The 27555-nt window shown below is 39.3% G+C and overlaps 1 protein-coding gene across 1 annotated transcript; it reads left to right on the top strand.

Annotated features, from left to right (window-relative positions):
• On the top strand, positions 1-26603 carry LOC129244015 (polycomb group protein Psc). Its single transcript, XM_054881591.1, has 5 exons — positions 1-1190; positions 10525-11709; positions 13037-13127; positions 21932-22135; positions 22336-26603. The coding sequence occupies exons 2-5, from the start codon at positions 10587-10589 to the stop codon at positions 26444-26446; spliced, it is 5529 nt and encodes a 1842-aa protein (XP_054737566.1). The 5' UTR covers positions 1-1190; positions 10525-10586; the 3' UTR covers positions 26447-26603.
• Positions 26604-27555: the final 952 nt, after the last annotated feature.

Raw genomic sequence — 27555 nt, 5'->3', positions numbered from 1 at the left:
GTAGTGTGGTATTGTTGACGGAAAACTGTGCGACTGTAATTTTGAGAATAAAGAGAAAAGTAATGTAAAGAAATATCAAGTGTTATTGAACAAATTTATATTGTACCAAACTTAAAATGTTTTAAAAAGGAAAATTTTGCTACCGTTAATTTAGTTGAAGCAAAATTAGAATCCAAGTGGAAATTAACTATTAAGAAGTTTGTAAAAGCGACCAATTTAAAGTCGCACTGACTAAGTAAAAAAGAAGAAGCAGCTACGGGCAGACAAATGAAGCTGTTCATGTGCCGTTGAGTGCGCTTTGTTGTGTATATATGTATGCGTGTTTGCTTGTGGAGTGAAATATCTATATTTTTGAGTGCCGTGGCCGTCGCTGCAGCAGCCGTCGAGGTCGGTTTGCTTGTCGCACTGTCGTTTGTCAACGCTGCTAACTTACACAGCGTTGTACGGTAATAAATACATATGTGCGTGTATATATTTACGAAATATATATTGTGCTGATAATTTTTTTCGGATTGTTTCAAATACCACTGTCACGTTTTTCGGCAGCAGGCATATCTGCTTCTGACGTTTTGCTTGGTGAATTGCGTATCTGTGTGTGCACTCGCTGTGCTTGGTATTTGTGTTTAATGTGGCGCGAGTAATAAAGCGGAGTAAGCAATAAAAGTGTGCTCACAACATAGCAGTGAAAAAGGAGTTGAAAAAGCTTAAAGTGCATTAATGCTGATGTTATATTCAGTAAATCTGAACGTAAAGCCGGAAAGTTAAATGAGACCAAAACATACACATCCTCATGCTTGTGCCGTATTATAAAAAACTTTTAATTTTAAACTAAATTGTTTGTTGAAGCAAGAAGAAGAAAAGAAAAATTAACAACAAAGTTCAAAGTGCTTATGTGAAAGTTTGTAGATGAAGTTTTGAATTAACAACGTGAAAATGTGTATTCGAATGATACCAATTTAATAAGAAATTCTGAATAGTAATTTTATTAGCAATCAGTGCATTTGGATATTTACTTGTAAGAGGATTTTTTGGCGCCCACATTTGGATTACTACATGTGCGCTGAATCTTCATCAATCTTTATTCTCGCCTCGTCAGCAGCTGGCAGCAGCAGTGTGATGCTTACCAATCAGTGGTGGTAGTCCGTCGCTGTAGCAGCAACGAAAGCAGGCGCTTACCCGGCGCATAGAAGGTAAGAGGCAAATCCCTTGATTCTTTGCCCCTTTATTTGTTCCTTTGAAATATGAAACTTGTGCACGATCAGCTACCAAACCCACCACCACTTTTGCAATCCTCTTTCCTTGCTAAATTCCCTACCACCACCACCTTTGTACCTTCCAATTTACCATCAACAAAAAACCTTTGATTCCCTTTTGCTTTCGAAATGTATTCATCAACGTCTTCTCGTTTCATATTTCGTCATGCAAACCATGTTTATATATGTATACGCATATGTAGCTGTTGTACTGCTCTGCTAATTTGCTCCCTTTTCTATTCCAATGCCTTCTAAATAAATATATTTGTATATACTCTTGTATTCGTATGTATGTACGCCCAACTCGAGTCACTTTAATGTGTATTTTTATCGTTGCGCTCTGCTTTTGTGCTTCGTTCGCTTTGCTTTGCTTAATTTCGTCTCTGTAACGGCTTTCCTGACTACTTGTACTTGCCTGTCCGACCGTTCCACTGCTATGTGGCATATCACTTGAAAACAACAACCAGCAAACGACTACGCTACGACTGCGGCTGCGACCGCGACAACATTAGTTAGGAACGAACAGAAGTAACAGCATAGCAAATAACAACCATGGCATGTCGTAGTGACAGCGAAACGCTGGCAGACTTAGCACAAAAACAACTGCACTTTATATTGAAGCATGGCAGCAGCTTGCGTTTTTCCCTTCATCTGTTATATACATGCATACATCATCTATCGGCATGGCATATGTGTGTGAGTATGTTTGTATATGCATTCAGTTGAAGCACATTAACAGAGCCGGCGCTCGAGCATAATTCGTTGCACAGTGCATGGAAATCGGAAAATAACTACTAAAAAGGTGGTATTTGTTGCAGTGTGTAACTCCAACAGCTTCGAGATACACTGGAAGGTGTATTTACCTACCTCGCACAGAAAAAAAATTAATGTGTGCCTGCACATGGGCTCATATTTTCGATGATTAAAACTCAAGATTCATATTTTTATGTCAGTTATACTTAGTAAAATATTTTATATGTAGAAAGGAAACTTAAATACGAGCAAATAATATGTGTGATCAGTGAACCTCACAGAGTAAAAAAGTTAGATTTTAAAAGAAATCGGGTTAATGAATATAACGGTATGTCAAACGAAAATGCAACAGGATACGAATTCGACATGGAACTCACTTTATGTTTTTTGCGAATTTGGTAGTAATGTGTTGTACCAAGGCGCAAATTTTTTAGCTTATCGCATTTGCATACAGAATCACGAGCAAACAATCAAAAATTATACAATATATCTTTCACTGGGAATCACCAAATCAAATCGACACTCTGTTTAAAAATAAAGAAGAGTCCGAAAAAGGAAAAGTAAAACTTGACGTGAATAGTAGCCGAAATCCGCGCTGCGAATATAAATTACACCCAAGTCGGGATTTAAAACCGAAAAATACCATGGTAAGAAAATTTGGCGGAATATCAATTCGCGCAAACTTATAAATAATGAAGGGGGACTGGGTAAAAACGCGAGGAAAAGCAATTTAAACAAAACAACAACAACGTGAGATACCCAATTAATTCAGTTTTTATTTCAAACATTCCTGTAAATTTTTGACCGAGCTCCTTCTTCTGTTTGCGTCTAGATTGTGCGTCTGGATATTTTTATAGTTTTACGCCGGCTCTAAACGACAGATATTTCTTTATGAGGAGCTTTTGCATAACAGAGATACGCTCGGAGGTATGCCAAGGAGCGACCGCAATCATTTTCTATCATTTGAAGTTTCCAAACGGTGTGCTAAGGAATGGTAGTCACGCACCAGTCCATTCCGCTGCGTCGGCCGCGATTATGTGTAGAATAGTTTATTATCAAACGAACTCCTCGGCTTCTCTGTCACTGCTCCAAGTGGTCGGTTTAATTTTTGATGACTAGATTTAACTGTAGAAGTTAGAGGTTACGGGTGTTCGAATAGAACACATTTTTTGAATGGTAATTCATTGTCTATTCATAGGAAAATGTGTATCTACAATACGTGGATTATAAATAATTAAATGAAATTGATTAACTGAAATTACACATGTCGATTACTACCAATTTTTGATGGCATTATGTAGGCTTAATTGTGTTTATTTTTCATAAATTTTGAGTTGGCCCATCTGAATATAGTCAATCAATTATTTTTCCCGGAAATTTCGGTTGGAATAAACTGATTGTTTCATTGGCTGGGTGGTTGTGGCAATACAATATAAAAACTTAATAGGCATACAATGAACCTTGTTAACATACATATTAGGGTGGTCCAAAAATGCATGGGAAAAAATTTATATTAAAATTTTTATGCTGCCGCCCCCCATAATGGTAAAGAATGAAAAATAAAAAGACAAAAAAAATTAATTATTTCATAATTGGTTGTTATTCCCTGACCAATTATGAAGAGAAACTGAGTTATCCGGTTAAAATATATTCATTTTCCAGGTTTTTACATGAAATCTACGAAAAAGTATTTTTTTCCCATGCAAAATACATGGGATATTTCAAAGCCCCGGCGGCACCATTAAATATGGTCTGATTAAAAAAAAAAAAAAAATACGGGTCTTTTTATTTTTCATTCTTTACTATTTTGGGGGGCGGCAGCATACAAATTTTTTTTGGACCACCCTAATACATATACATATATCTCGATATCACAATCGGTCGACAGTAAGTACATTTTCAAAGAAAAATGGCCCATTAACACATAAACTATAACATGAGCCTTTAGACAACTTGTACTGAATGAGTCGACTCGAAGTTTTTAAATAACTTTTTTATTCTGCAGTCTGGTAAACGACTACAACGAATGAAAATGTCCCCAGATCCATTTTCGCAATTATTACGAAAAAAATTTCATCGAACTCTGAATGCTGTCACTACAAACCACTGTTATAAACAGAATTGGGGCGGCACACCCTTTGTTTAAGCTTGGCCGAGCTCCTCCTCTAATTTGCAGTGTGCGACTTGATGTTCCACTAATGGAGTGATGTACACTTTTATGTCGCGTCCAAATGGCGGATGGTTTTTATGAGGAGCGTTTATCTGACAGCTACTAGAAAAAACCTTTATTATCATTTCGGTGTTTCGCGCCCACAGCGATATCGAATCCGGGCACGACCGAATGTTACTCACGCACAAACGCATGCGGCTACGGCAGCCGCAACATTATGAGTGCATATGTACATATGTACAAGTATTTTGCCATAATTTCAGTGAAAATTATACTTAAGTACCTCTTAAGTACTTCTAACATCGAAAAGGCACCAAAATAAATCCTAACTCATTGCTCACATTCAGCAAAAAGAACTTCTTATTTAATCCTATTAATGCCCTGGACAGCTCAAATGGGCACACTGTGCAGATTGTGTTTGTTCCTTGCTGGCTGGCTCCTTTGTTCGTTTTTTCGCTCGATTCGTTTGCACCAAGTCTTGGCTTCTGCATTTCAGACAGCCCATGCGGGCTTGCTATTTTCTTGTACGTGCGTGCGTTGTGTTTTCGTTTGTAATGCATAGAAGTACATGCATTAAAATATACATACATATATGTATGTATGGGCACTTATCTGTAGCTCTATGTGCCTGTGTATTAAATGATACGTATACGCATTTGCTTTTGCATCTGTTTATATGCGCTTGTTTGCATGCTTCTCGCTGTTGTTGTTATGCTATATGCTATTGTACCTTCTTTGCGAATTTTCTCTTGTGCGCACATTCTGCGCTATGGCTTTGTGTCTGGTTTGCCGATCGTCTGTCCACGGAACGGGATATTACTTGTCACACATTCGAATTGTTAGCTCGCATTTCACATTTCTTCCAACTTTATCTGCTTGTATGTAAATATGTACATATCTTTGCAGAGGAGCCTCCTCATGGCATTATTTTGGCTGTAAAAGGAAATTCTATTTTTTTTATTTTACTTTTCCTTGCTCCTTATCTTTTCCATTTAATTTGTCCTCCGGTTTGCAATTGACGTAACTCGAAATTTATATAGGTGTGTACACATGCACATATGGATGTATATAGTATGTATGTATATGTATAATTACTTACAAACTTGCATAGCTACATGCAAACGTACACAGCATTACATAGTGCATAGTACATCTGCATTTATCTGCTATGCTTCTGTATGTATGGTACCTATATATGTACATACATACATACATACGTTTGTATGTACGCGGATCTGTTTCCATGCCACTGCTTTTCAACCCCCACCGTCGCATAGCAGCTTATTCATTATGCCACTCGACGCTTTCCACCGCTCACTACTCCATCAGATATCCATCCATTCACAATGCTTGGCCTTCTCTCTTGCAACGAACTCCAGCTGTAGCAACAAGAAATTTACTCGAAACATAAATAAATAGTGAACACTGAACAGCAGTATAGATAGCAACAACAACCACAGCACTATACACGCATATATGTATGTACATAAGACCATATACTGCCGGCTGCCACCCTTAGCTCTTCACTCCACTCAGCCGATCCGCACTGTTGTGCTGTTCCATTTCGTTACGTCGCTTCGATTCATTTTCAGTTTGGTCAAACTGGCTGTATTTCGCCTTTGACTGACTCGTCCCCTGACTCGACCCCTCTCTGCAGCTTACCTTAACTTTTCTGATTTTTTGCTTTATGTATGTAGGTTTTTTTTTAGGCCGACTGCAACAGTGGCAGCGATTGCGACGTCAGCTGTGACTGCTTTCAAATTCTCTTATCGTTCGGCACAAAGTTGCTACTGTCGTTATTTGACTGGTGCTGGTGCCTGCTGCCTGCTGCCTGGTGCTTGTAGTCGTAGTTGCTGTCTTTGGATTTTCGGTCTGGTTTTGCTGCAGGGGTTGCCAGTCTTTCGCTTTGGTGTGCTCAAAGGGCAAACCCGTATTTTGGCGTGGGCCAACGGGCCACGGGCCATCACACTGGGCTTGGGGCGAAACAACTTTGTATGTGTACTTGTACATTTTTTTGTCTGTCTCACATGCTTTCACTTGAAAGTTGTTTTGCTTGTGAACGAACGAAATTTTGTCCCTTCACTAATATTCCCTGTCACTCACTGACATTTTTTCGTTTGCCCTCAAGCAGCTTGCAATAAACTTTTCGCATCTTTCTTTTCCTGTCAGCTTTTATTTTGGTTTCATTTTTTTGCCAATTCTTTCTGGCTTCCTATTTTTTTGTGCCGTCCTTTAACCTTTCTTCCGGTTATATGACATGAGTTTTTTCATTTATATTCCCCATGCGCGTTCATATCAACTTCTTTGCCTTTCTTTCAAAAGTTCTTTAAATACTTTATGCACGATTTTTGCGTCATTGTCAATCTTGCCGTTAAAGTAGTTAACTTGGAATGTTTACGAGTAGAAATGAAGTTCCTTATCGAATCTGTTTTTCGATCATTCTGCGCGCAATTGCTCATCAACGTGACATTAATTTTTTTTTTTTCAATATTTGCCTTTAGTTAGTTCGCTGTCGCAAAATAAATACAGAATTAGATAAAGTTTTCCTGCCACACAAATTGTATTTACTTGGTTCTTTGTTCTTTTCGTTTTAAAAAGTCAACTTTAGAAGGCAATCTACGAGGTGCGACTTTTAAATAGCGAGACCGACGTGGTAAAATATTTTATTTTGCTTTCATACCCATTTACTTATTAAACACCACGTAACCCCCACCTCCTCTACTACGCTCAATGCGACTTTTTCATTGTCCGAAACAGTCAACGGACTGAATAGATATATAAACTTAGAAAACTCATAGCAAGCGCACGACACAATATTCGGTCAATATGGCGAAGAGTTTTGAAAGCTCTGGTACTGGGTACTTGGTTAGAAAACTCATGGCAAATGACAACCCCTTGCGCTGTCACAAACCGGGTTGCTTTTCCCTTATTCTTTCACTTAAAATCATATAAACACGAAAGACATTCATTGTGATTAACTTTTTTCAATTAATTATTGGTTGCAGTAGCGGATTTCATGTGAAAGTTCACAATAATTCGTTGCTGTATCGACCCACTTACTTTTTTCTGGTAAAACGAAAAAAAAAAACAGAACGAAAGCTATGCTTACACTGATGTGTTTATAGAAGCGAGAGGTACTGCATTTGAGAGAGAAGGGTTTGCGTTGAAAACCTGGTGGCCTCTGCCCTTTGGTTCAAACATAGGTTAGGTTAGCCTGGTTGGCAATAAGCCACGCATAGACCTTTTGGTCTCTAGCAATACCAGATGGAGACTGACCTCTTTGAATACTGAAAGTAGACATCATGTAAGATGTCAGCACTTTTGGCGAATCTAAGCAGAGCTGGGAGATCCGCTTTTGAGACGTCCTCCAGACCCTCAAACAATGGGGCTCCCAGGTATTTTAAACGCGTTTTTAATAATGTCGGAGAGACGCACAAAAGGTGCTCTAAAGTTTCCTCAACATCCTCTCTACATTTCCTGCATTTGTCCGTGTTAGCAATCCCTATCTTGTACGCTTGTGCAGCCAATAGATTATGACCTGTTAGCATACCTACGATAGTTTTGCAGTCTTTTCGCGAGAGCGTAAGTACGAATTGAGTCAGTTTTTTGTCGTTAGTTCTACGCATAACTTTTCCTGTTTTACATTTGGTCAGATTAGTCCACCTAGCTTCCACTAGTTTTTTCACGTAGTCGTCCATTTCGTTGTATATAGTATTTAGCGGTTTTGGTATGTCGTTCTCTTGTTCAAATGGTAGTCTAACCGCACTTTTTGCTATCTCATCTACTATTTCGTTCCCCATAATGACTTTGTGACCAGGTACCCAATAGATATGCAGCCTACTGTTTGTGGTTCAAACATAACTCTACTATAGTTATTAAATGCCTCGATGCCAGCTCGAAAGACGAGTCAATGAATGAAAATGAGGTTTACTCATCACAGTACTTCATCCAAACCCAGTTCGCTGTATAAACATAAAATTAAACTGTGTTGGGCTTAGCAAATGTGCCTTTCTTCTGGCCGTATCCGGCTAATATATCTTACCCCTCACCCTTACCGCATTAGAGTATCATATTCGAGAAGAATGTGTGTTGGAGCCTCCGGGGACTGGTGGCAGAAATGACAGGAGTCAATGATCATATCTCAATCCTGTGCAGACGGCTACGCAATCTGCAGTGACCTGTGTGAATGTCCGTGAGCCTTCTCAGTTCGTCCTTATAAGTTGTCTAAATCTACTTTGAAAATACCCCCAGGATTTCACCTGGGCTAGCGGCATTATTCGCCTGCAAAAGCTCACGTCTTTTTGTCTTAGTTCTTGATTCTCTTTGATGCTGTGCTGTCTCATGGCAAATAAGGGTCCGCGAGTCCTATTTACCCTGGATCACTATACATTCGCCTAATAGACTTTACGTTACACCACCTCGCTAACAGAATAAATAGTTAAATAGAAATAATATAATAGTACTCTTAATTTATACTCATTTGTTTCAAATAAAAAATGAAATATGAAAATATTCCTGTTTTTAATTTGTAGTCTGTGAGACGAATGATTAGTGACAGAGTAACGCGACCGCCGTAGCCGAATGGATTGGTACGTGACTACCATTCGGAATTCAGAGAGAGAACGTATGTTCGAATCTCGGTGAAACACCAAAATTAAACACCAGGCAATGGCAAACCTCCGAGTGTATTTCTGCCTTGAAAAAGCTCCTCATACAAAATATCTACCGTGCGGAATCGGCTTGAAATTGTGGGTCCCTCCAATTGTGAAACAGCATTAAAACGCACGCCAGAAATAGGAGGAGGAGCTCGGCCAAACACCCAAAAAAGGATGTAGGCGCCAATTATATATATATAACATCGATTGGAGTTTAGTGATCTAGAGTTAAAAGCGAGGCCGCAGTCTCTCTAGCCAATGCATCCGCTGATTCGTTCTCAGTTATACCCCTGTGTTCTGGGACCCATATCAGCTATATTCGATTGTGCATGCCTAGCAAATTCAATTTCTTGTTGCACTGAAGTACAGTGAAGGCTTAACCTCAAAGGATGACGCCTGACTTTCCCTCAGAATGGCAATTCGCTTATTATAGAGCTTTATGGCTGTGTTAATCTCCGCACATAGACAGATGACATACACTTCCGCTCGGAAGATGTTCGGTATGGGCCACTTTGTATTGGAGTCATATAATGCAGCGCATATGCCTTCGGGTGTATTCGAGTCATCTGTATATCAGTGTTGGATACATTCTTTGAGTTTCCTTTCGAGAGCTGGTGGTATCGTCCAGTTCGGTCCTGAATTTCTTCTCAAATTGAATAACCAAAGTGATATCATCCCTGGGTAGCTGGGCAAGTAGTAGCTGCAGGCTCAACGATTTCATGTTCTTGGATGAGATCACTTTTCCTTTACCATAACTTACCTCGAAAGACGAAACTAATATATTGAATTCGACTAAGACGCGCACAAAAATTGCATAAAGGCTACGCCTGAATATTTTGGCGCAAACTAAGATTCTATATTAGAAAAATATTTTTATGCGTTAACGTTTGAAGCGCTAACGTGGGTCACAAGTTACGTACGGAGAAGGATGCAGAAATGGCTTAATACTGTTTGTGCTCGCCCAATAATTAATCACCTCAACAAGTTCAACTTCGAGGTGCTCCCGTAACTTGAGAACTCGCCAGACTTAAATCCGATCGAAAGTTGTTGAGCTAGCTTAAAAATGAAACTGAATTTTGGAAAAGTTGCATGCGTGTTATGCTAAAAAGAATAAGGGTTGCATTAAGGAATAAAAACAGATAACAAAATAACAGCACTTATATAATATATCTCCATATATTATACTTTTGTTTTGACTAGATTTCTCCCTCAAAGTCCTTGTCTGATAGTCCTACTTGCAACATTTACAAATTTACTTCATAATACTGTTCGATTTTGTCTCTTATTTGTGTCGGAAGTTGTGAAACGATCATTCAGTGCTTGCTGAAGGATCGACAGATCCTCTGTTCCTGTAGTTTTTCTGTTTACCACTTAAACCAATTTCTTTTATACTTTTTATAAAAAAATATATGCACATATGTATATACATTGTTCCTAAAAATCTATTCCGAATTTCGCCATTAATGCTTCCATCCGTCCTCTAAATCGCTTTAAATTTGATTCTTTATTTTTACTGGGCATCCTCTACATTTTTGCAACAAACGCTCATATCAACATACATACACTACTGATGCACAACATTTCACTTCTCTTTAATTATTCCACTGATCTGATATCCCCTTGAAATACGTGAATTCAACTTTTTCATTCGCTTCTTCTAACAAATTTCCTCTACTTGTTCTTCTATTTACAGAGCCGTTTTAGCTTTTTCGTGAATTTGCGCTTGTTTGGCTGTGTGTTCAATAGCGAGCAACAATGTCACCAGTGCCTGGAGCCACGTCAGTGGTGGGGACAGCACCAGCACATACACCATCAATAGCCGCATCAACAACAACAACAACATGTACAATGTCAGCGCCCAACCGCGGCCCAGCAGTGTCCTCGCAACAACAGAGCTCACCTTCTGCTTCACAACATGCCAGTGGCAATGGCAATATGGCCAGTAAGAAGAACCATTATAACAACAATAACAACAACATTAAGGCCAGCAACTGTAAAAACAACAACATTGGCAAATTTCAACAAGGTCACAATGCTAACAACAAGTTGACAATACTGCACAGTAAACTTGGTATGAGCTTAGAAGGGATGGAAAGTGTGCATGAAATGAAGCAGCAACAGCAGCAGCAACAACAACAAAAGCAAGTGCATTCGCACAAAAATACCAACAGTGGCATGAAGGCTAAAACCCATGATATGCAAAAACAAACAACTAAAACGACAAAAATGCCCTTCACCCATGCCACCACCCCGACTACGGTTAATGGTACAGCTTCCAAAATCCTGATTACGGAGCAATTCTCCTCGCCGCATAGTAGTGTTGTTGGCAAGTCATCGCCACCGTCGTCTGCGCAAACTAATTGCAGCACTAAATCACCGACTACGACGGCGACGCCATCCACCACCGCTGCAACGTCGTCCACGTCGTCAGCTGTAGATCCGTTGGCCTTACCGGTCATCACTTGTAATGGTGTCACTTCAACACCAGCAGCAGACGCAACACTTGAAAAAAGAACAGTAAATTCGACTATAAATCAAGAGAGTGTGGAAATAAAGGAGGAATGCGATCCACAAGTGATCGTTAAGGTGGAGGAAACATCTCCAACAACAACAAAAGCAACAGCATCGACGCCGAACCAACCAACAACAGCGCTTCCAACAATTACAACAAATCGTAAGGATACAGCTGCGCCGCCGGCGGAAACAAAAAACAAAAGCGCTGGCCCACTCATCTCCGCCGACGATGCGACGGCGGATAATCTGATTGTGGATAAGCCGCGTAAAGTACTGTTGAGCGTTATGAATCCGCATATAATTTGTCACTTGTGCAATGGTTATCTCATCGACGCAACAACTATTGTCGAGTGCCTGCATTCTTGTAAGTACCTAATCTAATTAATGACGATTTATAAAGTAACTGTGCTACTAGTAAGGGGAAATGCTACAGGGGAAATGTACATAGTTACATATAGTATAAGGAAGGCTACGAACAAAGAGTAGATTTTTCGCTACGTCTTCAATTTGCTTCAGTATATTATTGAAAAATTTAGCTAATATTTGGATTGCTTTAATTTAAAGTAGCAACTAACTAGGCGTTGATATTTTTTCAACTTTTAATTCCTAAACCCAAGGTCCGATCTTGTTCTGTAAATGAAAACGGTGCATTTCTCATTGATTAAGACTCTCGGGCGGTGGGAGCTTAATTGCAGTGTTTACCTTTTTTAACTTGCCGTAGCCGCAAGGTTTGGCGCGGGACTACCGTTTGGAAGTCCGTAGGTTCGAATCTCCGTGCATGAAACACCAAGATGATAGAAAACGTTTTTTTTTTCTAATAGCAGTCGCCCCTTAGTAGGCAATGGCAAACCTGCGAGTGTAAATTTTCCTCATAAAAAACCATTTCCCGTTCTGAGTCGGCTTAAAACTGTAGATACCTCCATTTGTGGAACGACATCAAGACGCACTCTACAAATAGGAAGGGGAAATGAGCCGAACACCCAAAAAGTTCGTAATCGCCAATTATATACATATATGTAACCCTTATTGGGGGTTCGCCCGATTTCCCCTTCCTATTTGTGGATTGCGTCTTGATGTTTTCCCACAAATAGAGGGATCTGCCGTTTTAAGCAGACATCCGAACGGCGGATGGTTATTTTTTTATGAGGAAAATTTTCATGCCAGAAATACGCTCAGAGATTTGACGTTTCTTGTCTGTCGAAGAGCGACTGCTATAAGAAAAACATTTTTTTCCCCTCCAATTGGAGTTTCTTGCACGAGCTTTCAAAAACGTGCGCTAGCGAATGGTAGACGCGCTCGAACGGAAAATCTAAAACCCCTGATCTCATACAATAAACGTAAATATGCACTCTTGTCGAGTTAAACATTAGCACAATTCACAGTTATAATGTATAAATATATACATTTAGTTAGTTGTGTTGCTATGGTAGTTTGCAAGTGCCATGCTGCCAGGTTATTTGCACTTGACTTCCCAAACTTCAAAAATAGGATTTAAAGTGTAGGTTGTTGGTCAATTAAGTGGTCTTGGGAGAATATTATTATACATACATATGTTTATATATTTGAGGGTGGCCACATAGACGGAAGTAGTATGCTTATCCTCTTTTAAAGAGTTATGTTGTTGGTATAGTAAGTTGTCTTCTTAACCGGAATGTAAATTTTTAATTAATTAATTTCTTCTGTCTTTTTAGTTTGTCATAGTTGCCTCATCAAACATTTACGGACGGAGCAGTACTGCCCACGCTGTGAGATGATGATAAACACGGCCAAGCCAAATATCAAGTGAGTAGAGAAATACCATACATACATTTTTAAAGTAATTTTAGTTTGCCTTGGGGGCTATGGGTAAAAAAAAACTTAGTTGAAAATTAAGTTTCAGTGGTTTTCTAATTAAATGAAATACGCTCGAATTCAGTATTTTTTAATTTTTCTTTTGGTATCATTAAATTTCGTTAATTCGTGTGAATACTCTTCAATTTTTTTTCCTTGGAAATGAGCTCATTTTCTGTGTAAAATTAATAATAACCTCAAAGCAATTTTATTTGAACTAAAAGATTTAAGAACATCCTTTGTTGGGTGTTATGTCGAGCTCCTTCTCCAATTTGTGGTGTGAGTCTTGCAAGCCGAAAGGCGCCCTCTATTGAGTAAAAGTTTTTCTTTCATTTGATGTTTCATGCCTACAGTAGGTTTCGAACCCGTACAATGCCCGGTTCTCACGCGTGGGCAAAAAAAGTATCGTAGCCGCGAAGTTCGGATTATTATCCGAGTGGTTCAAGACCAACACGAAAAGCTCGCGAGAAAATATATTAGATTGAATACCAAAAACCGTATCGTGTAATGAAGCCGCCGGCTTCTAATCACTATAAAGTACAAAACTTTGGTCGCCGCAACATAATGTGCGATTGGAATCTGATAGTTTTTTTATACCCGTGCGCACTTGTGTAGAAGGGTATTATAATTTTATTCACGTAAGGGTTGCATGTAACAGCGTAATTGAGATAGATGCTCTGAAGAATCATGAGAGAAGTCGGCTCGAAAATTCGAGCAAAATTTGAAATATTTCAATGGCAGCTTCGTACTGAAAATAGGTGAAATCGATGGATAAGCACGCCTCCCTTTAATATGACTATAGTTTTCAAAAACGAAAACATGATATCTCAGTAATGAATGATGCATATTTACTTTAGTAAAAAGTGCGTAAAATGCGTTGGGTAAATAAAAAATACTTAAATTTTGGCGCAGCCATAATTTTACAAAATCCATTTGAAGGGTATATTTTCTGGCTAAAATAATTTGTTATCTATATGAACCTGATGTGTTTATGTGATTAGAATTTACGGCAGGAACTAGGGTAGATACATTTTGGGGCTGGTTCACTAACGGTTTGACCTGACATTATATTTTTGATGTTCAGGAACAAAAAGAAATCATTAAGTGCCAAATCAGAGCTGTAAGGTGGATGACCCATTAGTTCGATCTTTTGACTACTCAAAAACTCTCTTGTGTTGGCCAATCGGTGAAAGATGATTTGGTGGCGGTTGGTTTTCCTTAATTCTACAAAAATTTCTGGCAAACAAGTGGTTTTGTACCAATCAGAATTGACTGTTTTAAGTTTTTCTAGTGGTACAGTTGCGGTATGATCAGATTTTCATAAAACAACGAAACAAGTGACCTTTCGATTTGAGGTGCTCTTTCCACTCGTATTGAAACACCCACGCTGTCGATTACTGTCTTGTTTCCGATCCAAGATTTCTCACTTGTTACATACTTTGAACCACCTCGGCTGAATTTCTTCAACATTTCTTTAAGCCAGTAAACACGAGTTTTTTTTGGGCATTGTCAAATTATGCTGTATCCAGAACAAATCTTCTTGACGACCAAATGTTCGTGCAATATGGAATGTATGCTGGTCCCATTAATGCCTCTATCTCGGGATATATCACAGCATTGATTCTTTCTGGCGACACAACCGCTTTTGGATGGCCTTCGCGAAATTCATCCTGCAAGGATCGACGACCACGTTGGAACCCGTTGTACCAGCGGTTCACACTGGTTAAGTGTGGTGCTTTAACGCCACAAGCGGAAGTAAGTTTATCAATGCATTCCTGTCTCGATAATCCACGTCGAAAATCATAATAAATCATCGCACGAAAACTTTCACGAGTTCGTTCCATCATTTTGGGCGAGATTAATTTGTCAACTCACTGAAAATATAACAAATGAAGCTCGTAAGTGAAAATATGTAATTTTATGCCAAAAAATATCAAACTTTTCGATAAAAATATCGAATTGCAGCTCATCACATTCCAACTGATCTAAAAATTAACGAAATTGGATAATCTAGCACATTTAGAAAAAATAAAATAATCAAATAACAAATTTTAATTAAAAAAGTGTGCTATTAAAATCAAAGGTTTTTTGGTGTACAGAAAAAAGTTTCCAATTTTATGCAACTGTTCTTTGTGTCAGATTATATGAAATACATATGTATGTATGTATGCATATCACCTATTTATGGTATTCACATGTTTTTAAGCTTCCATGGCATATTTCCAGATGTTCCCATACGCTACGAGTTTAAGCTAGTACCTTTTTTTATAAATCCTGCCAATTACCCCATTCCGAACAAATTTTTTGTTTGTTTCTCTGATCTTCTCGATCAACGTTGTCTTCCCTACTCGGTAGTGTATAAAATGTGCACCTCATTCGTCTTGTCAGAAAATATTTTATTCGAAAACTACTCACTTGCACAAACTCACCCTCTTTTCGACGCCGAAATCTTGACATTACACTGCATCCTTTCATCCCGACAATGTCGAACCAAGCTCGTTCGTTGCTGATATGATCTGATTAACGGCATCTACAGCCATGTAATGTGGTATGTGTGGATGTGGCTGACTGGCGTGTGTGTCGTAACGCGGTTGGCAAACACCAAACGAAGGGACGATTTGCAGCCAGAGGTCGCTACTAGGAGTGCGAAAACATGAAGGTAAAACCAAAAAAACGAAATAAGTCGTTCGCGCAAAAGTGTCAGTACACCTTGGAGGGGAAAATAAATCCCGCTTTCCGGAAGCATAATCAAAATGCCAATTAAGTGAATTTCGGACGAATGGTGTGTTTTTTCTTTTTATTTCTTTTTTTCATGCGATTATGCCCTTACTTTTGAGAAGCGCAAGTAGTTTCCCTTGTTGTCATCTGGTACCCTCGTTACTTAAGCGTCTCCTGTATTGTACTCGTACTGGGATTCCGCTTCGATGCCCTCATGCAGCGCAATAAACACTCGCAATTAACTGGCGGGCGGGGTTTCGCTTCGATTTGCCGACGGCATGCACACGTAGGTATGTATGTTGTATGTATCAGAAGATATGGGGCCATCACCATGTGGCCTTTGCAATGCGAGCACAGCTGTAAACGAAACGCACGAACCAGTGAGATGGGCTGCATTGCCAGTAATGTGCCGTTTTCAACGGGTTCCGTTCGACTCTCAGCTTGTCTCTAACGATGGCCCGCACTTTGGAAAATCACTTCATTCCCAGATGTTTCATCAGTTTAAAGTGCGAAGAAGAAAAGACAGAAGTAAGCATAAAAATGTAGCAATACAAATTTAATGAGAAAACATAAATAGTAGAAAAATAAACGAACTATACTTAAAAAGCGACGGAACGAAGAAGCGAACAAAACGCAAAGCAAAAAACGATGCATAGCAATGAATGAAGAAGCAAAAAAGGAAAAACTCAATGAGAATATGTTGGCACTGTGCGCTCTATTTTTTTTTTGTGCTCTGTGCCTGCTGGTAGCTTGGTCCCGCGTCGTTGACGACGACTCGAATCGGGTCGGAGTGCGGGCATTGTTTATTGTTTTATTTACATTTCTTGATTTTCGTTTTACGTTTTTCATTTTTACCATTGCTATCGTTATCATTGTGATGTTGTTGTTGTGCTGCTATATCGAATGTGCGCGGAATCCGAAATGCAATGTGCGTTGTCTGTCGTCATTGCTGTCGAGATTCCTGTAGCGACAATGGGCAACAGGCACTCGTTCGCTCGCTTCACTCTCCTATGCCTGCGTTCTTTCAAACTTTTCAAGCTGATAAAGTCACCCGCCACGTTGCTTGCCATCAGCATCATCACCATTACCATCCGCAACGACACCATTAGTGTTATTGTTGTTGGTGTTTCCTCACCAGTGATGTTGTCGTCAGCAAAGTCTTTGGTATCTCGTTTGTGAGTGCACATACATATGTACATAGGTGTATGCATAGATACGTTTTTACATACACACATATACATACATATATACATGCATTTGTATGCACAGCATTTGTTTATTTGCGCTTTGCATTAGCCAAATGCTTCGGTACTCAAATGAAACATTGCTGAGATATTTGTGATTAGGAAGGGCGAACTATATACATACTAACAACATGCATACATACATGCATATGTAAATACATTTGCGTTGTATTTAGTTGTATTTAGTGGATTCGTTTGACTCGTTGAAGGCGAAAACTTTTTCACACTACATTACATTTGAATACATTATCAGCCAGCCCGGCCACAAAGCACCTTACACTCGCCAAGACAGAAGACATTGGGTCGCTCTGAAAGGGGCAAAAACGATGCTATTAAACAAGATTTTTAAAACTTTGTAGCTGTTAGGATTACCAGGGCATTGACTTCCAAAATTCATTTGATTGGGGGAAGAGATTACGATTTTAAGTAGTATTAAAGTTTTGTGTGACACAACTCAATAAATTTATTATCAATGCTTACGAAATCGAATAATAATTTTTAAATAAAAATATTATCCCAATATGATTTAATATATTAGTAAAAAGTATTAAATACATAAAAGTGCGAAGATTCTTATACAATTTTGGCATTATTGTGAATGGGTTTCATTAACGGTGATTCAAATGAAACTGGATTGTTTGTCATCAGTGTAGCAGACTACGTACGGAGGCGCAGGGCTCTAAAGTTTCATGTCACCTCCGAATGGCAGATAGTCTTTATAAGAAGTAGTTTCTTGGCTTGTTAAAAAAAACTGGTTTGATGTTGAAAGTTTGTCCATGAAATTAGCGCTGGACTTATTTACTTTAAGTATAATACAAAAAAAAAATCTTTTTGATAGGTATGCAGAAATGACCACAAGCTCTTCTTTCATGCTAAGTAAAGAATGAATGGTGATATCTACTAACAGCATCTCATTAAATGAAAATAAGCCCTTACTTTTACTTAGGGAGGTATGGTAAATTTATAACTTTGAAACCATTTTATTTTTGTTTTTTGGATTATCTGTCTTGCAGTAAAAGAGCGATATGATTTATATCATATTCGCTACAGGGCAGTGCTTTTCTTAACTTTTGTTAGAGAAGATCCCGTAAGGTATACAAAAAAGGGAAATTTAGTTATTGGTTGTGACGGCTTGGCCGCGAACAAAGAACATGAAACAGAAAGGATAAAGAGTAAATAGCAGTTTTGCCAGAATAACGTAAATAATGTACGTACACAAACAGCACAAATTTTACGCTAATATTGTTCGATTTTTCTTGTCATAAACTTTGTTTGAATATAAAAATTTGAAAGAAAGCAATCCATTATTTTCTCAGTAGTTGGCTGTAGTGATCGATATTTCGTAAGGTATCGATGAAACAACTTGAGGTTCGTTATCAATCTTTTGCTGTTTTTTGTTTGTTCATTCAGTTGTGAGTTATAGAGTGTTGACAATGGAGGTAAACAAAGAGAAAATTCAGTAAATTTTCGACTTTTTTCAGACATTTTGATGTTAAAGCTCCTCATCGTCGAAAATGTCGATAAAATCACAGAAATAATCGAAGTTGACCGGCATGTTAGTAGTCATAGCATCGCTCAATAGCTAAAGATTGACCATAAAATAGCTTTAAACCATCTGCGCAAAAATTTTACGCAAATATACTGGATTTCCTTTTCGCCAAACTAATATTTGTTCCTGTAATGAAGTTAGGTTAGGTTAGCCAGGTTGCTTGTCTACTGGCCCTAAGGCCCATTGTGATGTAATGAAGTTTAAATGTATGCAAGTTGAATTTTTTGCGTCCGAACTTAATAATGAGTAATACGAGGGCTATTTATATTTCGAGCTATTTATATTTCTGGCCTAAATGTCCAAAAATAAACATTTGTGGTTGAAGAAAGTTCTATTGTTTTTCGAAATATTCTCCACGATAATCAACACACTTTTGCATTCGTTTAAATCAGTTTTTGAAGCACTTTGTCCAATTACGTTTCCAGTCATAAATATAAAACAAAAATTAAAAAAAAATAAAAGAAAAAAAATTGTTTTTTAAATAAATAAAAAATAAAAAGTATATGTAGGGATATAGTGTGCAAGAGCACTGCGAATCCTTTTGAGTCAGTTTACCAAATAATGCAATGCTTCCAGGAAGCTTGTACGAAGATGTCTCGGCGAAGCTCAGCCAAAGGCCTTATTAGCAGCAAAGGCCACTATTGCCAAAAAGTCTCGTCTTACGCATGCAAAAACAAAGTACAAAGATAAACCGTATACATTTTGGAAAAACGTTGAACTGACGAAACCTAGATAAATAAAATGGGTCGATATGGAAAAACTTGTATACGACGCCCGAAAGGTCAAGTGCTTAATTCCAGGTTTACACCAAAGGCGGGTAAAACGCCAAAAAACCAAGTTGGTGAGAGCATCGTGGTCTGAGCGGAGGGAGGGGTGTTTTCTTGCCACGACCTTGGGCCGATTGTAAAATGTAAAATAGTCCAATTTCAGTATTTTTATATACTCTTGAACAAATTAGAGGTATTTTTATATGAGTTTATGCGATTAAATTGGATAATGATCTGAAGTACACCCCAAAGGTAGTGAAGCAATGGATGCTTAGAGAAGAAAGTAAGGTTTAGGAATGACCTGGGGTGGTAAAAATCTTAATAATTTGTGGCCGGAATTCAAAAAGCATAGATCTGAATGGATTTTAGAGAGATTTGAGGATGTGAAGAGTTGATAAAAAACGGGGATACACAAAGCCCAAAATACTAACATCGAAAACAAATTTTCAGCATTAAAATTTTTATTTGATTAATCATTTTCCTTTATTAAAACTATTCTTAAATTATGTTATTTATTTTCTTCAATTAAAAAAATATGAAGTTTGTCTTTTTTTAGTTTTTTCGTAATATGGAAATCGATCATTTTAGCGCCTTTTTCTGTTGCTAAATATTTATTTTAAGTAATAGATAAATTTACTTTTTATATACAAATACCAAGTGAGGTGTTTGCGGGCTTTTGACTTACTTGACTTTAAAGGGTTTAGCTTTGCGGTCAATAAATTCTGATTGATCATAGACAAATTAGGTATTTTATTAAATTTTTATTAAGATGGGTAACTAAGCTAGAGTTGACTTCAAATTAGGACCTTAGTAGGGGTCCTTGTTTCATAGGAAATCACTCAAGAAAATTCTGCGTTTACATGCATGATTTCTATAGGAATGAGGAGGAGTTGGAAACAATTCAACACCTTTTTTGCACATGCTCGTCTCTAGCAAGAAACAGGAACCGATATTCAGGATCATACTTCTTAATGAATTTGAATAATCTATACACTTTAGTTATCAACAGCCGTTTACGCTTTGTCAAAGCTCAGGATGGTTCAATCTGGAAGGGGAAATGTAGCCAACAGAGAACTGCAAGCGGTGGTATTTTTCTGACTTGCGATCCACTCACAAAAAAAGCGGTATCAATATGTACGACCAACGCAAACTAAGCGGTGTTTGCGCTGAGCAGAACCGCAACAGAGCAGTAAATGCTCTATGTATATCGTTTGTACATCCGAGTCTTTCTTTGTTCAGTCTTTGCTTCGTTTATAACTACCGCTTGTGCGATCACTTCGGCTATGCGGTGCTGCATATGACCGCTACCGAATGACAAAAATACTGAAAACACCGCCTGCACAAATAGATCATAACACACAAGCAAAAGAGTACCGCTAAAAAATATCTATGGCATCGCGCGTTCACCCAATACATAAATGATTAGCACTCGAAAGAGTCTACTTTCTTATTTATTTTTTTTTATCTTTGTTTTCGTCGGCAGTGCATTATCACTCTACTTGCAGATATGTATATATAAATGTGCATGGCATAATGGCATAATGGCGGAGAATTCAAATTTTATTGCTGAGAAAATTTCTTTATATCTTTTTATATATATGTAAGTATCTTTAGAAGTAAGTTAAAAGAAAAATTATTATTTGTTTTTGTACGATAAGTAATTTGTAAAAATATGAATTTGGTTTTCAATTTTTATTTTAAAGTTCATTTTATTTTCTGTCATAATTAATAGTAATATACAATAATATAATAAAATAATATCACTGCTTCAATAAAGAAAAAACTTTTCATTTAAAAATACTGCTACATATGTATTTATAAAAATCCTTTTTTTCCGTGCGCTGCTATCTCACTATTTGCAAGGGATGACGACGCGGTGTTTGCGGTGTTTTCCTCATTTGACAGAGTTCACACGTCACACCGCTTAGCCGAAGTTGAATATACGATTGCTTTCAAATCTAACACCCGAGTATACGAGATATTCATACACTCAGCAATCGCGGTAATAGCGGTATTGATTAGCACACACACCGCTCTTTTGCTTTCCGCTCAAATGCGTGAAGCAGAGTATTGAAGCGGTGGGCAAGCAGTAGCAGTACACCGCTGCAGTTCTCTGGTAGCCAAGCCCCATTTCGTGGTCTAAGTGACATCGCTGTTCCTATGTGCGATGCGGCTGCTAAACCTACCTACCTAAGCTTCAGTTTTTAATGATTAATTAATTAAATATTTCGAATAAAGCAAGCAACTTAGTGCCTGGGCGCAAAAAGTGCTAAGTCGACTTAAGCCGGTTTTATCAATAGTGCGTAGATACATATATACGCATATTAATTATAATAAAATTACACGATTTACTTCCATTTTTTTATGACAATTAAATTTTTCGTACAACTATTTTGGCGAACTTTTGCACTCAGATATTAGCGCTCCCTGTCGATAAAATAATTTACGTAACTCTTCTATCCGATTTTCTTCTTACAGACCTGATACCACTTTGCAAGCCATCATCTATAAACTTGTGCCAGGTCTATACGAGAGAGAACTAATGCGCAAACGGGCTTTCTACAAAGATCGTCCAGAAGAGGCTGCTATGGCAACGCCTGAGCAACGAGGTGAAGATACAGAACATCTTATTTTTAGCCCCTCTGACTATATGTCATTGTCACTGGAGTATGCGGATACAGAGTAAGTATAAAAGAAGAAATCGGATCATATTATAGCTTCTTATAAAATGCTAAATCGAAACAGGAAAAAATGTTGGGAGTATTAAAGTCCTTTGAACCCCGATTTGTTGCATTAGAAATATATAAAAATACATACACTACATATTATTCCACAGCGCTACAACTATGTTCCCTTCCCTTTCTCGTTCTTCTCTCGTATAGCGAACTCGCCCGTCAAAACAGTGAATATGGTGAATTGCTAAAGCCACGCTACCTGCAGTGTCCCGCCATGTGCACTGTTGGCCATTTGAAGAAGTTCGTGCATGGGAAATTCGATATTGATGCACAACGTTTCAACATTGACATCATGTACAAAGTGAAGACCATCGTTCTGCTCGATCACTACACGCTCATGGATGTCGCCTATATTTACACATGGAAGCGTGATGCGCCTATGCGCTTTTATTTCCGAGTCAAACGTTGTCTGCGACCCGTTGTAAAGACGCGCAAAGTGGCGCCTATAATGCCTGTAGCTGCACCAGAACCGGTGGAAATAAAGGACGAAGTTGCTGATGTGCCGATAACTAAGACAATCAATATGCCGAAAATTACAGAAGCTGTAGTTACACAAACCGACCCATCGGCTGTGCCGGATGCCATGACAATAATTCCGAAACCTGTTGCGTCGACATTAAACGCTAATGAGCCACTTATAATAGCGCCGCCTAACATCAAGGAAGAAGAGATAGATGAGATCGAAGAAACAAAGACGAAGACAATTGTTGAAGTAGTGACGAAACACGTGAAGTCGCCGAAAGCTTCAAAAACATCCTCAGTTAGTTCAAGCACAGAGAGTAAGCGATCACAAGCGAACTCTGCGTTGGATCGTAAAGCCGAGAAGGCGCAGCAAGCACATCACGCGCACAGCTCGCCTAAAACATCCAAAGAGAAGCGAGAGGCCAAAGAAGCAATGAAACAAGCTGCGGAACATCCGCGGGATGAACGAAAAGTCGAAAATATAAAGCTGAAAATTGATTTATCGAAACATAACAGCGTCACAATTATAAATATGTCAGATCCAAATCGTCGAGAGATCACAAAGTCCGTGCGTCCCGAAAAGGAGTGGAAACTGAAAAGCAAACGAGATAAGGAATCCAGTCCCAAGAATTCACCGAGCAGCGAACGTAAAAGCAGTACTCCTAGTCCACTAACTGTACCCCCTCTGACAATAAAAGCCGAACAAATAAGTCCACAAATGAAAACAAGTCCTTTGGCAAAGAGTAGCTCCAAGTCAACGGAAACGTCACCCGTGGCTGCGCCATCATGTAATGATGACGAGCAAAAATCTCAGTTCCTCAAATCGTTTGCCTTGACACCGACTAAGAGCGTGAAGAACGAATCACTCGAGAAGTCTCCGAAGTCACCAAAAATATGTCCCATACATAAAGTGGTTACGAAATCGCCAACAAGCAGCGTCCGCGACCCTCTAAAAATAGCAAGTGGTACCGTTTTCAAAGGTCCTACCGCGCCGTCTAAGCGTAAGATTAGGGAGCCTGTTAAGAATGTGGCCAAGAAGCCAAAATTGTCGCCTCCACTTCCTGCAGACGATTTCAAAATTAAGCTGCCGCCAAACCCCATTAGCAACACATCAAAAACCAGTGTGTCAACTGTTACAAAATCGGGATATGTTTCAAATGATAAAGCGATTATGGCAGCACCAAAAACAGCCAAAACCTTGAATACCACAACGTATGTTGGGACCCCAATCACAACAACGTCAACAGGTGCCAAGCCGTCCACCTCTACCACTAACAGTCAAGCAATTATGCGTCCACCAATTGGTGTGCCACCAAAAAAGCCCTCGGGAAAAGTGGGTGCCGCGGTGCATAAAATCAATTCTTTACTACCAACGCAGACATTCACGCGCGTAGAAATGGTCCCTCCTGGTAACCGTACACCGATTGCAAAACGTTACCAACCGATACTGCCGAAGTCTACTCGCCCCAACCCGTTCGCCAATATTCCCAGTGACGTCAATAAGCTATTGAAGGATGCGGGTACCGAGATTAAGTCAATTGCCAGCAATGCAAAGTCATCAGGTAAGGTTTATGGTCCAAAGACTACTGCAGGCGGCACAACAATAACCGCAGAATCCACTATAATGGGGCCACCGCCCGCACCAGTAACTGGTAAGCAGCAGGGTCAAAATGTGAATCAATCACGTCTTGGTGGGGCGAACAACGCTAATAAGTCGGGTTCGAAGAATGGTAAATCCAATAACTCGAATAATTACTTAAATCTTGCGCTATATAATGCGTCCAAGACAAAAGGCAATGAGGTACCACCCGGTTGTCGCACGCCCATGTATACACCCAATTCGCCAATTTATTCACCCAGCTCCCCGCAGTATATGCCCAATTACAATATTCCCACTGTGCCCACTTACAAGTACACTCCCCGTCCATCTGGCGGGACCGGCAGCTACTTACAAAGTATATTAGGAGGAGGAAACAATCAAATGGCCGGGCTATTTCCGGCGCCTCCAACCAAAAAAGACAGTCCTAATGTTAATACAAACTCAAATTCTACAACTGGAAATAGCTCGCCTTCCCACGGCGGAAACCAAAAGTCGACGGACGGCAGCCAACTGCAGGCGCCCAAGCGTGTTTATCCTTTCGCGCGCAGCCCCAGCCCCGAAGATCCGCCAGAAAAGCAACTTAAAGTGAAGTCGCTGCTCAATTCATGCAACATAAACATTCCGTCATCGCTATCAATTACTATTACACGAGAGGATAGCGAATCGCAGGCAAATAATGCTTCACATCCGAAACACAAAAGCCCTGTAAATAACTACATTGAAATCCTCAAGTTGCCCGATCAACCAACCGAGGCTGTAGAGCAAAGCAAACGGGCTTCGCCACCAGCGCAGAAATTACCTCCTTCACATCATTCATCGTCGCTTAAACTGCTTATGCCATCCACATCGAGTTCGCCTACGAAGCGCGACACCATGGAGGGTATGTCTGTCGCTTATGGATCCGCGAGCTTGCCACAAATGTCACAGAAATCGCAAGGTAGCATGAATACGACTTTCGGCAATGCACAAAGTAATTTGAACAAGCCAACAACTGTTTCCCAAAACTCTACATCAAAGTCGCCGCAGTTTAACTCTACTCCAGGTCAGACATTTCAAAAGCACGCGAATGATAGTGGACAACAAAAGTCCAATTTGAAAGTGTGTGAGCCTTTAAAATCACCGCAATCGGACCAGCATAAGTCGGGCACAGAGAAGAAATCGCCTATACAAAGTCCGGAGAAGAATATGAACTCGTCGCCAAATGGCAAGACTACACACAAGTCGCCCAACAGTACCAACGTAATTGATGCGAGTAAAAAGTTCCGCCCCATATTGCCAAGACAAAATCCCTCATCGGCCATCTCTGAAATCGTGCCACCAAAGGTAACGTCAGCCAATATAATCGGCACCTACTCGGCGCCAAGCGGAGTGGCGGTCAAAGTACACGCCAATAAAAAGGTCTCGCCGCCTAAGAAATCACCAGGAGCCCAGCAACAACAGCCGCAACCGCAAGTCGCACATCAGCAGCCGAAAAACGGGCATAGCCCCAACATCTTGACTGCTACAAAAGGTGGCACACTGCAGCCGAACAAATTTCCTTCGCCTGCGCATCAGTCGTCTTCTAAATTGACATCGAACGCTAAATCCGGTGCTACTCCGTCACCCATTTCATCGCCAAACGGCAGTGTTAACAAAATGATGCATCCACCACACCCTGGTATGCCCATGCCCACAGGAATGCCATCCCTGCCGAGCTTGCCCTCCATGCAAAACCTGCCACCCACTGCGCTTCAAGTGGCCGCTTTAGCAGCAGGACTACCCGGTATGCCTTCACATTTGGGCGGCGTGTCCACTGCCGACATCAGCAAGCTATTACGCGCCCAGGTCCAGGCAGCAGCGGCCGCCGCACAGCCCGGGAGCATGTTCTATCCGTATGCGAATGCGCAACAGCTAAGTCACCACTACAGCTACCAACAGGCATTCATGTTAGATCAGTTCTCACGAATGCAGCGCGCCGAGGCAATAAATGACTTCATGAACAAACTGAAGAATGGTGCGCCTGAGAAAACATTGGAGAATATTCCCAATGTAGGTAGCGGCAAAGCAGCTACTGCCACAGCTCCGAGAGCATCGCCAGGAGCAATAGGTAGCGGCAATGCGGCCTCAAAATCGAACCCCGTCAACACTAGTACAACTTCAGCTGCTGCCAGTAATAGCAATAGCTCTAACGGCACAAATGCGACCAAGGCCAAATGAAGGTGAATGCGTAGGTGAAGATGGCGATGTGGGAAATGATTAGAGCAGCGCTTTTGAAATTGAATTCCGTATGCATTTGCTAGCTTTACCTAATCATTGTCATCATTTAAAATGAAGTATTTTTTGTTTTTTGCTATTTATGTATATGTAAGTATAAGATTAAAATTAGTATTATCAGTAAGTTGAAATTTGTTTATGTTTAATTGGTTCTTGTTTTCGTTATTTACTATAGTCGCTTATTTATATTTGAAAGCTTCTTGTTAGTTCCGTAACCACCGTTTTCGCTAACGAAAATTAAAACAGAAAGTATACAATGTAAAGAATGATTAGCCGTAAGCGCAGTGTAAAATAAAATAATAGTTATGCTATGTCCACCTTAAGACTACCAGCTACCCTGTCCCCGTCCCTGACTGAAGATTCACAAAGAAAAGTGATTTGTATTTTTATAAAAATGTGTGCATACATATTACACACAAATACATACATAAATACTATTTTTAGAATTGCGAAGAATTATAAATATGTGTATACATACATATATGTGTGTGTGTTAAATACAAAATTTATCAAATTTATCAGTAGTTTTAAGTGTAAAAAGAAACCTATTTTCGTATGGATGCGGAACTGGATGAATTTCAATAAATGAATTAAATTATCAATAATATTAATGAAATTCCATTTGTGTTTTTATTGCATTAGCATTGCTGCATAAGTTTGTAAGTCAGGGAAACATCCCCTGTAGAACCCCTGCGCAAGCGAGTATCTATGTTTACACAGGCATGTTTACGTTTGTAGTTCAAAATAGAAGGTAAGAAGACATGGGTAATCACACGAACCCAGTGAAAAAATGGAACGAAAAGAAAAATGTGAATACAAGATTACGTAGATGAAAATGGAATTTTGAAAATATTTATGCCGTGACGTCATTTTAGAGGGCTGCGAGGGAGAAATGTGTGAAAATAAGCAGATTTTGCTCAGAATGATTGAATACAAGGTTTGGTCATCCGAAGCGAGATTGTGAGAGTAACTTTGGCTATGGGTTAAAGCACAATGAACCTACTTAAGTAAACATTGGAAAAGAAAAAAAATCAAAAAGTTATTTGTAAGAA

This window comes from Anastrepha obliqua, chromosome 4 (assembly GCF_027943255.1).
Source record: "Anastrepha obliqua isolate idAnaObli1 chromosome 4, idAnaObli1_1.0, whole genome shotgun sequence".
Classification (NCBI taxonomy): Eukaryota; Metazoa; Arthropoda; class Insecta; order Diptera; family Tephritidae; genus Anastrepha; species Anastrepha obliqua.
Note: the sequence above shows the minus strand (reverse complement) of the source record. Positions and strands in the feature narration are given on the sequence as shown.

Excerpts from the sequence above, each read along its gene's own strand:
- LOC129244015 (XM_054881591.1), top strand. The coding sequence starts at position 10,587 with ATGTCACCAGTGCCTGGAGCCACGTCAGTGGTGGGGACAGCACCAGCA. Across the intron at positions 11,710-13,036 it reads TGTCGAGTGCCTGCATTCTT|TTTGTCATAGTTGCCTCATC; the intron begins GTAAGTACCTAA and ends CTGTCTTTTTAG. Across the intron at positions 13,128-21,931 it reads ACGGCCAAGCCAAATATCAA|ACCTGATACCACTTTGCAAG; the intron begins GTGAGTAGAGAA and ends TTCTTCTTACAG.